Source organism: Ranitomeya variabilis, chromosome 4, assembly GCF_051348905.1.
Source record: "Ranitomeya variabilis isolate aRanVar5 chromosome 4, aRanVar5.hap1, whole genome shotgun sequence".
NCBI classification, from domain to species: domain Eukaryota; kingdom Metazoa; phylum Chordata; class Amphibia; order Anura; family Dendrobatidae; genus Ranitomeya; species Ranitomeya variabilis.
The window spans coordinates 730,105,252-730,118,874 of NC_135235.1; the positions used below are offsets into that span (position 1 = coordinate 730,105,252).

General features: G+C 43.7%; 1 protein-coding gene across 1 annotated transcript in view; it reads left to right on the top strand.

Moving 5' to 3' along the window:
• The window catches only part of LOC143767933 (uncharacterized), a 103,714-nt gene extending 90,995 nt beyond the window's left edge, over positions 1-12,719 (top strand). Inside the window, exon 11 of the mRNA XM_077256464.1 lies at positions 11,024-12,719. Within this exon, the coding sequence (XP_077112579.1) occupies positions 11,024-12,696 (1,673 nt within the window). The 3' untranslated portion in view covers positions 12,697-12,719. The remainder of the gene's footprint in view (positions 1-11,023) is intronic.
• The last annotated feature ends 904 nt before the right edge of the window (positions 12,720-13,623 follow it).

Sequence of the window (13,623 nt, forward strand, 5' to 3'; positions counted from 1 at the left end):
GCATACATGACACGTCGTCTTATTGTCCTAATTTGTTCAACTTCTTTTTGCAACTTTCAGGTCTCTTGGATCTACATTTCGCCATTCAGGTCTGGCTGTCTATATTTCGTCTCGTATGTCTTTGGTCATACCGTCAATGAATGTATTTACCAATACTCTAACATCAAGTGGGTTTATGAGACTGTACCCCATGTCTTCCCATTTCAGCTGTAACCGTCCAAAGTATAGCTCTACACTCTCTCCTTTTGTCACATCTGTAAAAAGTCCTAATTTGCGTCCTAGCACGTCACCTGTTTTTGTGCTCACCAACTACCTAGGCCTGCCTAGGTGCACTTATACATCCATCATATTGTCATTATTTGTCTGTAAAATGGGAAAGGTTGGTTCTCAGGGTCAGCCAATTATTTTTACATAGCCAGCTAGTCAGAGGGCCTCCAGGGATAATACTCCTGCATCTGTCTTACCCTACCTGATGTGGTTGGTTCTCTGGTGGTGGGGGTGACATGACATGCTGGTCTACAGCTCCTTCCCAAAAGGATTACTGTCAGCCTACTCCCAAAAGTTAATGTCTCCACTATCCACCAACCACAATCCTGTGTCAGCTTCTTATATCACTGCATGTGATCTTGTCTGGACAGGATTCAGTGTAATTCTTTTAGGTCGGGTTGCAGCACGGGTCATACAAGTATTAGGGCCCAAATCCTGAACTATACCCTGGAAGGCATCTTGGCTAAAATTGACAAACCTTTGTTCACTGTAATATATATATATATTTGATCCATTCAACATTTTTATTAATCTGCACCTGTGGGATTATAGAAGCAAAGCCAGCATAAATCTGGTTGTGGGCTTTAAACTGGTCAGGCACCCCCCTTGGCACTCCAATGGCATCAATATATACTAGTGGATCTTCTTCATAACTCATGTGGAGCTGATCGAGACTTCTCCTCTTTCTGGTAGGTTCATCAGGTGTCTTTGGATCCCAAGGTAAAATCTTGAACTGCATAGCTAGTTTAACAAGGGTGCATTGGCCTATCCAGGCATTAGGCAACCTGGGACGGAGCTTACCGTCTCCACATAACCAATAAATGTCGTACATATAATGTGTATATTTGATTAGCAAGTCAGTATCCAAAGAACTGTTCTCTTTGCAGAAACCTGTCTCGAGGATCCCTACTGGTGTAATTGTCAGCTAATACGGTTACTTCTCCTGGGACCTTTAGTTTGGGTTTCTCATGAATTGGTGGGACATAGTCTGGGCAATCGGTGGGCTTCAAACCTTTCAACAGATTCATGACACAGGCAGTGGTGTTGTCATCAGGAAAAAGCAATGCATGTGTGTATAGATGTGTATAGATGTGTATTCGCAGCAGCACAAGCAATACATCCTACAGAGATACTCTGGATTCTTACATTGTATCTCACCCATTCTAACCATAGGTTTTTCCTTGGGGCTGTTTGAGTTTCTATGGAGAAAACTTCTTGCCAACTGAGATCTGGAATGGGGATTACTTCATTAACTACATTTTGCAAACGCTCACCTGGGCTTGCTTTAGCTGTACTGGGAACAGGGGCTTTGGTTGGTCTGAAGCTAATATCCTGGAACTGTATATGGCCTAAACTCCCATGATATCCACTACTAAATACATAATTATAATGTCTTCCCAGTACATACGTCTGCAGATCAGCAGATTGGGGGCTTTCAAGATTTAGGAGGAAGGGGTGACAACTTTTACCCCATTTACAGCCTCTAAGTGGTTGCAGAAGGGCTGTTAGATGCATTCTTTCACAAAGACTCCTACCCGTCCCATCCTTAGGGAACATGGCTTCGCTAGGTTTATATCCCCAATCATCTCCCGTATTCCAGGCAGCATCTGTCCAATAATAACAGTTATTGTTGTCATTTCTGGTAACACATATATAAATCTGGATGATCCCCTCTACCACCCGTTCAGTCTCGGGCACTTGACTACATCACAGAAATCAAATCGCCAGATATTTGCCGGGGCTGTCAGGTTTACCCAGAGAATAGTGGGACCAGAATTCTTATTTTTGCAATAGGGGCCGAAGAGGTAGGGGCGAGGATGGCCCTCAGTTCCAGGATTAAAAACAACAGCAACATTTCCCTTCAGTCACTACTGTGACTAAACACTGGTTCGGTCTCTTCTACAGTGTGAAGCGTGGATCCAGGTGCTCTTTCCTTCAAGTTTTACTGCAGTGGGGGTAACCAGGATCACCGTGTGGGGTCCTTCAAATCTCGGCTGGAGACAATCTCTGCGCACAAACTTTTTCACATACACCAGGTCTCCTGGCACAAAGGGATGGTGTCCAGGAACCTTGTCTGGGTCTGGAAGAGAACTGAAGACAGTTAAATGCACTTTGGCAAGGTGTCCATGTAAGGCCTGCACATAGCTAGTCAAGTCCTGGTACTTGAGCTGCAACTGTTGTGGAAAGAAACATTCAAGATTGGGGCCCCTGCCAAACAGAATCTCATACAGTAACAGTCCTGTCTTCCTGTTTGGGGTATATCTTACTGAAAACAAAGCTAGAGGGAGGCATTCTGTCCATGGTTTACCAGTCTCTGCCATTGCCTTCTGGATTTTAAGCTCAAGAGTTCCATTTAGTCTCTCCACTCTTCCACTGCTCTGCGGATGGTATGGAGTATGCAATGCTTGACTTACCCCCAGTGCTGCCATTACCTCTGACATGATCTCTCCAGTAAAATGGGAACCCTGATCGCTTTCAATGACTTCAGGCACTCCATACCTGCATATGATCTCAGCCATCAGTTTCTTCGCCGTTGTCTTAGCCGTAGCTTTGGCAACTGGGTAGGCTTCTGGCCAACCTGAAAATAAATCAATGCAGACCAACACATACTCATACGTCCCTACCCTAGGCAACTGAATATAATCAATCTGCAGTCTTTGGAATGGGTTAAAGGGCCGGGGAGTGTGTTTGGATGGGGTTTTCACTGTCCTACCCTGATTATGTGTGGCACATATCATGCAGCTCTGTACCTGCCTTTCTGCGCAGGTGGAAAACCCGGGGGCAATCCATTGTTTCTGTAGGGTGTCACACATGGCCGTCTTCGAGTGGTGCACATTCCCGTGCAGAACCTGTGCAATCATTGGGTACAGTACCTGTGGTAGGCAGACCTTTTCACCCCTCCCCCATAGTCCAGTGACGGTATCAGAGCAAGCCCCTATCTTTTGCCACCTATTTTTCTCCTCCTTACTTGCCTGTTCTTGTAACCGGGCTAAGATGTCTTTCAACACAAGTGGAGATGGTGGGGTGTCTAGGTGATGTACTTGAGAGACCACAGGAGTGCTTGCTGCTTTCTTGGCAGCCTGGTCTGCCAGTGCGTTACCCTTTGTCCGTCCATCAGTGCCTTTGGTATGTGCCTTTACCTTTATGATGCCTGCTTGGGTGGGAAGCTGTAGTGCATTCATAAGTTGCTGGACTGCCTCAGCACGTTTAAAGGGGTGGCCATTTGCTGTCAGGAAAGCCCTGGCTCTCCAAATAGGCCCATAATCGTGTATAATACCAAAAGAATACCTGGAATCAGTGTAGATATTTACAGTCTTACCTTCTGCTAGTTTGCACGTTTCTATGAGCACCTTGAGCTTCTTGTGCAGACATATGAGCTGACATTGACTCTGCCTTGATTACCTCATGTTCTGAGACCACAGCATATCTGGTACAGAAGCGTCCTTGGTCATCTTGGTGACGGGATCCATCTACAAAAAGCTCAAAATCAGCATTAGAATAGGCACACTAGAGACCAGCCGTTTCCTGAGACATCAATTCTAGACAATCATGTGGTTTGGAAACCTAATCTTGTTCCTCTGGATCCATTCTAGAAAGAAAAAGAGTGTCATTTTTCATGTCACCTACTCCTCCCCCCTTTGGATCCATAGGAACTAGGAGAAAAGTAGCGGGGTTCAGAACAGTGCACCTTTTCAAAGTCACATTAGTAGGCATGAGAATAGCACACTGAAGTCGCAGCTGTCCAGCCATGGACATGTGGCTAGGTTGTACTTGGTTAAGGATACTATGTACATCGTGTGGGGTGTGGACCATCAGTGGGTGATCCAAAACAATCTCTGAAGACTTGTGTAGCAACAGCTGGACAGACAACACAGCCCAAACACATAAAGGATTTCCTCTTGCCACCGTATTCAGGCAGCCGCTGTAATAAGCAACAGATCTCTGTCTCCATGAAGCTGAGTCAGCACACCCGTAGCATGTCCTGCATAGGTGAGCACTGTCTGCAAGACAGTCTGCAATACTGTATCACAGGGCAAATTCCCTCCTTGGGTGGACATAGCGTCTCCTAGCTGCAAGGGGCCATAAACGGCAAGATAGGCCTGACACTCTTGGACTATGACTGGGCCTCTCTTTTTTAGCTATCTGTTGGGCCAAACCACCTCTATGTGACAGGGTAGAGTTAGCTGGGTTCACTATGGCTCCTGCCTGGTGGGTAATTATGTCCCCATACCCCACTGAGAAAAGAACCTGGGAGCCCTGAGGTGTGATGTAGCAGCGTGAATGACAGGGAAACCAAACTTCAGATTCCTAGAAAGTCTGGCCTTGTAAGTGTGAAGGTTTCATGGGAAGAGGAGATCTAGGGGCCTTTCCGGGCTGGGGGGTCTGCCATTTACACCGACCAAAGCAAGCTCTTGGTCTGAAAATTGACATGAGGAAGCTGGGAGGGAGTGAGATTCCTATACAGGGTTAAAGGCGTATTGCAGTGTGAAGCTGGACTTGCGTGTACAATAGGAGGAGAGCAGAAACTGGAATCTGTTACATAGAGATAAGGAACACTGTGATCTCGCAGCTGCAGGGGTGGGGGCTAGTGAACGAGCAAGAACTACTACGGCTAGTGATTTAACCCTTGCCTTTCCTGCTGGGCTAAATTCTTTTGAAAACTCTTTACTATTTTCAATGCATCATCCGGAGTGGAAATCTCAATATCGGATCTACTACAAAAGGTATGAATGGGCTTTTTGTTACAATGGGAATCCCAGATCTTTAAATACTACCATAAGACGCCCATAGAACTTCTCGGCAATCCAGGATATATTGGTGCCTTTTACCAATCTTTCAATTACTTACAAGTTTTCCTCTAAGACTAGGCACAGGTCTATTTCACTTTCAATTTCCAGATTATAATATTTCTTTGTACTTCAAAACAATATTGTCGCTTTAAGCAAAACCCAAATCTACCAGTGCGTAATCTACACCAAATAAACACAGGGAGACTCAAAAGCGGAGCTACGCGCTCGTCCCCCCTCCTCACCAGAAACAGGAGATAAGGAAGTCACTGCATTCCTCAGCGCAGAAGAGGAGAAAAGAGGAGAACTGACAAAGAAATCTCGCAGCGGTCCGCTCTTGCCCTCCCATCTCCCACACAGCACTGATAAGAGTTCCGTATCTTCTACAAAGTAACAAACTACAGCAGTTTTCAGACTTAATTTCTACAAAACTTTCCTATGATCCTCCGTGGTCTGGGTGGAGCCCCAAGGACGGCCCGTATGCACACACACGGCAGGTTTCCACCCAGGTTGGATTCTGCACAACACAAACAGGACACACCCATGCTTCTGGAGAGCTCGTCCCGTCGCCATTTCAGGGCGCTGGCTGAGACTGCATTTTCATCATCAGTGGCACGGCGGCCATTTTACAATCTATGGGATCACAGTTCTAAGGCATTTTATAACCAAATACGGGCTCTGTATTCTCTGATCCTCCCTCTCCATCAACCTATTTTCATCCTTTGTTCTTTAAGCCTCGCGCAACTCGCAGATAAGCTTCTTGACTGCCTCTTGCCCTCCCGTGACTATTGTCTTGACTTCCACGGCATCCTCATCTAACTTGTGGGGCACAGACTTCTTCTGCTTTAAGATACGCAGCTTGGCTCACAGAATACTATGGTTTTCTGCAGTAAACCACTGGTAGCGATATCAACACTGTGTTCCACAATACGGAATCTCGCTCAACGTATTAGGAAAAGAGCCTCGCGCTCAATATTTCCTGTCCCTAAACCAGAACAACAGTGATTAACAGACTATCCTACCACGATATTCCAACAGTCGGGAGGCGGTCTCCTAGTGAGAGCCCTCCACAGAAATACAGGTGGTCCCTTCTCGGGACGTCTTAAGTTACCTAGCTGGTACAATATCACAGAGGCTGCGTCTCCTATCCCTTCCTCTAAGCTGCCCCACACTCGACAACTTTCTCAATCTATCACTCCACTTCACTACTGGACAATAGTCACGGGTAGGGTGGTTGAACGGAGTACAATGACAGGTGGAGGAGGTGTGGTGTACCCGAGAACGCGCAAGATGCGACGTCTCTCAGTTGCTGGTTCAGAGCGTGGCACAGGATCACGTTCGGTCTCACCACTCGACCGGTCACTCCCCAGACCCAAGGAGACCACAGACAAACCAATAACGGCTGAGACACTAGCAAGTGTGACACATACAATGTATATGATCGCCACTTACCGTGTGCGGAGGGTGATCAGTCCTCGAGGTCAGCCACTACGGGTATCATCCACAGACATCCAGGCATGGGTCCAGAGGGTCTCGGTTCGCTGGCCACGCCCCACGTTGGTCGCGCCAAATTGTCGGGGTCGTAACGACAATATACCCTCATTCACCAGTCATTCCAAATTAAACTATAAGCATGTGGTACCGGGTAAGAATGAGTCAGACAGGTAGCTGGTTCAATCTCAGTGCATGCTCGTGTGACTATATGTCTCAGCCACGGTCACAGCAACTGGCTTTATTCTAAAATACACAATACTATATTGAGTGTTAGGGGAAGGCGTGCATTAGGCGGGGTTTAAGCTAGCATCCAGTCTTCCTGATTTGTCCTGACGTCTTCTGGTGGATTCCTCCTCTTCTTCTCATTCCTTAAGTTTCATTTCTGAAGAGATGAAACTTAACCCTTCGAATTCTAAACTAAAGTGAAGAATGAACACTAGCAGCCATCTTTAATACAGTTACATTTGCATTAGCAAGCAATTAGGAAAAACTTATTGTTTCACAGTATAATAGTATAAAAGTACAAAAGTATATAAGGAAATATATTTTCACCTTGACAATAGCAGAGGGTAATGATGTTGTTGGCTTCCTAGATCCCTGATATCTTATTAGGTGAATCTACCTTCTCCCCTTCTGTGCTGCTGAATGTGCTCATATGGTCCCTACAAGACCAGGTCCAGTCTTCCTGTGCAAACTTTACTTTTATGATTGACAACATTAAATTTGCAGTGAGGCCAAGTGTGAATTTCTGTACAATAACAGCAGAGTTTCCCTTTATCCTGACTTTTAAATTTCTTTTAAAACCTTCTAACTTCAAACAGGATTGTGATAAACTACAGGAAAATCATTATACCTGTGCCATGATATATCTCTAAGCTGTGCACGGCTGATGGCTGTAATATACATTTATTCACACCAGCAGGAGATATGTTGACATTGCTCGAGCCCTGGTTTCATGGATTCACTCCACGTCCTAAATAACATTATGTGTTCGATCCTAAGGAGTTCACCTTACTGCACAATCTCTCCTGAAATGGGGGCGCTAACACTTTCTCTACTCTTCTCGTCAGGACTCATAGTAGCTCCACTGGTCCACCATAAGTGATTGCAACTCTGGTATAGTGTTGGAGTTCTTCCCTTGTACATACATTGTTGTTGGGGATGTAACATACTTTTTTATTCTTTGTCTTTTTTCTACCTGTTCATTCTGTATGTTATTTTGATTGTGGTGGGATCTGCCTACCTCACTTATGTGAGTGTGTAACTGATAGTCTTAAAAAAAGCTCTCCATCGCCTCTTCCAAATGCTGAAGATCTAAATTTAAAGTGAACCTGTCAGCTGGATTGTGCACAGTAACCTACAGACAGTGTCAGGTCGGTGCCGTTATACTGATCATATTGATACCTGGTGACGAAATCCGTCTTGTCGTTGTTGTTTAATCTTTATTTGTAGTTTTCAGTTAATGAGATTCTCGTGCACTGAGGCGGGGCTGTGGGTGTGGCTGGGAATGTGGGCGGAGCTGTGGGTGAGGCTGTGGGCAGGGCTTTATTTTGTACTCTGATTACATATTCATCTGTATTGGCTTATGACAGGTCACTGATCCCTCAGTGACCTGCCCCCTATTTTACATAATGCATACAATGGTGTTGATATTATTGTTGATTTTGCCTATAATATTGTGGCTATTATGAGGCTTAGAAAAAAAATAACATCCAGCAAAATGACACCGGAGGCTCCTGTCCAGTAGCATCTATCTCTTACTTATAGATGCTACTGCACAGGCGCCGCCATCACCGGTGACATTTTGCTAGATTGGTTTATAGAAACCCTGTTGCTTCTCAACAGCCTTTGAGCCACTACAGGTATGTGCATACATTGCAGAATTGCCTGTGAAATTTTCTGCGCAGATTCTGCATCTCTTGGCAGATAGCACACGTAAAAATCCACATGGATTTGATGCTTATTTTCATGCTTTTTTTTATTTGGATTGGTATGCGTTTTTGAAAGCTAAATATAGAAAGAAAAAAAAGAATTGATGTAATTTCTTGTCCAACCTCTTCATTTACATACTCTATTGAACAATAATGTTTACACACACAGAAATAAAGAGATAGATAGATACATAGATTGATAGATGGATAATAGATAGATCTATAGATATATAATGCCAAGCCCGATGTTTAGGAATAAACATAATAAAACAGTACATAAAAAACTGAAATAAAGACACACACAAAATCTGCGTTAGGCCGGGGTCCCACTTGCGAGAAAATCGCAAGAGTCTCGGACCTTAATACCCGGCACTGCCACCGGCACTCGGGGATGTAGAAATACATGCAGCCGTACACTCCGGTCCCGAGCGCCGGCAGCAGGGCTTGAGTATTCATGCGAGAGACTCGTGCGAGTTTCTCACAAGTGTGACCCCGGCCTTAAACGCAATATCTGTTTAATTTATTTAAAAAAAATGGCGTGTGCTCCTGCGCAATTTTCTGCACCATAGAGGGGAAAGCCAGCGACTAGGGGCCGATGTTTATTGCCTGGGAAGGGGTTAATACCCATGGATCTTCCCAGGTTATGAATATCACCCCTGTAGCTGTATATTTAGTTTTTACTGGCTATTAAAATAGGGGCCCCCCCAAAAAAACTATGTGGGGTCCCCCTATAATTATTAGCCAGAAATGGCTATGCAGACAGCTGCGGGTTGATATATGTAGCCTAGGAAGGGGTCATGGGTATTGCCCCCTCCCCGGCTACAAACACCAGCTCACAGCCGCCCCAGAAATGGCGCATCTATAAGATGCGCCTATTCCGGCACTTAGCCTCTCTTCCCACTCCCCTGTAGCGGTGGCATATGGGGTAGTAGTTGGGGGTTGATACCACCTTTGAATTGTAAGGTGACTTCAAGCCGGCTTAGTAATGGAGAGGCGTCAATAAAATACCTATCCATTACTAATGCTATAGTTGTTAATGGGTTAAATAAACAAAGACACAGCCAGAAAAAAGTATTTTATGAAATTAAACACTACACAGTTTTGCCATCTTTATTGTTCTGCCAATCCATGCGACGCCCTCGATCTTCTGCAAAAAAAAGAAAAAATAATAAACCAACACAAATACTCCCTGGTCCGATGAAATTCATTTAATAACGACTGTCCCACGACGAACTCCCCTATAAAGGGTTCACATCAGCAGATGTGACAGAACTATAGGCCTCCAGTGACACACTGACAGGAGACAATGGCTCCTGCAGTGCAACACTGAAGAGGTTACCTGAGTTCAGGCTCTCACTTGACGGCAATGCTGCGTGAGAATTTTCCCACGCAGCGCTGTCGCAAGTGACAGTATGAACTATACTGAACTCACGGCGAAGGGATACAGTGCAGAAGATTACCTCCTCTCACTGTATCACCGGAGCCCCTGGAGAGCGGTCGCATCTGCTCATATGACAGCTCTCCACGGGAGATCGTCATTGGACGCTCATTATTACATGGATCACATCGGATCAGGGAGTATACTGTTGGTTTTTTATTTTTATTTTTTTTACAGGTGATCAAAGGCTTCGGAGACTAGGTGTATGGTCAGTATGTATGATGTGTATGATTTTTTTTTTTTTTTAAACTTGAACACAGCAGCCAGATGATGGTACTACTACTGTCCCATTATCCGGCTTCCTGTCACTGTAGCAGGCATAGCCGGATGGGACTAGTGGTCCGATCGGAAGATGCCTGCCCACACAAAGCCACACACACACAGATACACACACACAGCCATACACACACAGATACACACACACACAGATACACACACAGACACGCACATCTTCTCCGTACACAGTCTCCGCCCACACCCTCCTCCCCACCTGCAGTGTTTCTCACAGGCACATCCGCAGATCTTTTTTAAACCTGCGATATTGCTGTGGATTGGCCTAACACAATGGAAGTCAATGGGTTCAGAAAATCCACAAATAGAATTGACATGCTTTGGGAAAAAAACAGCAATTCCACGCATTTTTCCTCTGCATGTGCACTACAAATGTCAATTTCACATAGACTAATATTGCTTGTGCACTACACTGTGGATTTTATGCAATTCCGTTCGTCCAAAAACTCTGCAGATCCGCATCAAAATCCGCAATGTGTGCACATAGCCTAATGTTTTTCCATTGACAGATCATGGACCTGTTTGGACTTGTTTTTTGGGAGATGAGAATTGGTATTTTTTTCGCCTACATAACATTGATTGGTTTCTTTTTACTCTATATTTGTGAGGCAGAATGAACAAACAGTTGAACACCACACACTACTGGTTCATCTAAAGAGGTTTTCTATTAGACTGTGAACTGTCATTGTCTTGGTAAATAATTTAAGTTTTTTTTACATAGCTTGCCATTTTTATGGACAGTTTAATTAGAAATGTTAAAAAATATAAAACTCAAGGATATTTTATTAAAAAATAATTGTTTTTTATCTTGGCAGATGACTGTACCAGGAGATCAGAAGGACAGCTGACCTCTTCAATTTTTAAATATGATAATCTTGAGATCCTAGAAGGTACAACTGAAGTGAATGCTATTACTCCAGTTATAAAATCATCCATTCACAGCACAGATCTGTCAGCTGATCCTTTGAAACAGATGATGTCTTCTGATTCATTACCGACTACTAAGGAAAATCAAAGTCACAAAAGAGGCATTAAAAAACAAACTGCTCCTAAAGCAAAGAAGTCATTTTCATGTTCAGAATGTGGGAATTATTTTAACACGAAAGCACATCTTGATAACCACCAGAGAACTCACACAGGGGAGAAGCCTTTTTCCTGTTCAGAATGTGGGAAATGTTTTAATTGGAAAGATCATCTTACTGGACATCAGAGAACTCACACAGGGGACAGACCTTTTTCATGTTCAGAATGTGGGAATTATTTTAACACGAAAGCGCATCTTGATAACCACCAGAGAACTCACACAGGGGAGAAGCCTTTTTCCTGTTCAGAATGTGGGAAATGTTTTAATTGGAAAGATCATCTTACTGGACATCAGAGAACTCACACAGGGGACAGACCTTTTTCATGTTCAGAATGTGGGAAATGTTTTAAAACGAAAGCGCATCTTGATTACCACCAGAGAACTCACACAGGGGAGAAGCCTTTTTCCTGTTCAGAATGTGGGAAATGTTTTAACCGGAAAGAGCTTCTTGTTAGACACCAGAGAACCCACACAGGGGAGAAGCCTTTTTCCTGTTCAGAATGTGGGAAATATTTTCGCTGGAAATCAGATTTAGTTAGGCACCAAAGAACTCACACAGGGGAGAAGCCTTTTTCATGTTCAGAATGTGGGAAATGTTTTCACTGTAAATCAGATTTGGTTAAGCACCAGAGAACCCACACAGGGGAGACGCCTTTTTCCTGTTCAGAATGTGGAAAATGTTTTAAACGGAAATCTGCTTTGATTACGCACCACAGAACCCACACAGGGGTGAAACCTTTTTCATGTTTAGAATGTGGCAAATGTTTTAGCGGGAAATCAATTTTGGTTAAGCACCAGAGAACCCACACAGGGGAGAAGCCTTTTTCCTGTTCAGCATGTGGGAAATGTTTTCAATGGAAATCAGATTTGGTTAAGCACCAGAGAACCCACACAGGGGAGAAGCCTTTTTCCTGTTCAGAATGTGAGAAATGTTTTAATCGGAAAGAGCATCTTATTAGACATCAGAGAACTCACACAGGGGACAGACCTTTTTCATGTTCAGAATGTGGGAAATGTTTTAACACGAAAGTGCATCTTGATCACCACCAGAGAACTCACTCAGGGGAGAAGCCTTTTTCCTGTTCAGAATGTGGGAAATGTTATAACCGGAAAGAGCTTCTTGTTAGACACCAGAGAATACACACAGGGGAGAAGCCTTTTTCCTGTTCAGAATGTGGGAAATGTTTTAACCAGAAAGCGCTTCTTGTTAGACATCAGAACAGTCACACAGGGGAGAAGCCTTTTTCCTATTCAGAATGTGGGAAATGTTTTAACTGTAATGCAAATCTTGTTAGTCACCAGAGAACTCACACAAGGGAGAAGTCTTTTTCCTGTTCAGAATGTGGGAAATGCTTTAATCGGAAAGAGCATCTTATTAGACATCAGAGCAGTCACACAGAGTAGAAGCCTTTTTCCTGTTCAGAATGTGGGAAATGTTTTAATCGGAAAGAGCATCTTACTGGACATCAGAGAACTCACACAGGGGACAGACCTTTTTTATGTTCAGAATGTGGGAAATGTTTTAACACGAAAGCGCATCTTGATTACCACTAGAGAACTCACACAGGGGAGAAGCCTTTTTCCTGTTCAGAATGTGGGAAATGTTTTAACCGGAAAGAGGTTCTTGTTAGACACCAGAGAACTCACACAGGGGACAGACGTTTTTCATGTTCAGAATGTGGGAAATGTTTTAACACGAAAGCGCATCTTGATTACCACCAGAGAATTCACACAGGGGAGAAGCCTTTTTCCTGTTCATAATGTGGGAAATGTTTTAACTGTAATGCAAATCTTGTTAATTACCAGAGAACTCACACAAGGGAGAAGCCTTTTTCCTTTTCAGAATGTGGGAAATGCTTTAATCGGAAAGAGCATCTTATTAGACATCAGAGCAGTCACACAGAGGAGAAGCCTTTTTTTATTTTCTTAATGTGGGAAATATTTTACTTGGAAATCAACTGTTAATAAACATCAGAGATGTCACATAGGGGAGAAGCCATTTTTATGTTCATAATGTTGGAATAGTTTTAACCAAAATTGGATCTTCTTAAAGGGGTTGTCTCATGTCATTCCTCATGTTTGCTGACAGAAGGATAAAACTAATCTTTATTAATTCCAAATGTAAAACTATACTCATAATTCACCCCATGAAGGTAAGTCAGAAGGTGACTAATAGAAAAAACATGTACCCCACATTTCAGTATATAGGGTGAGGTGAGGTATACACACTCACTCTCAAAGCCTGTCACTTCTATGGGTTTCATTGTCCTCACCAAAGACGACTCATCGGGAGACTTTATTTAATATTGACCTATATTCAAGTCAGACTAG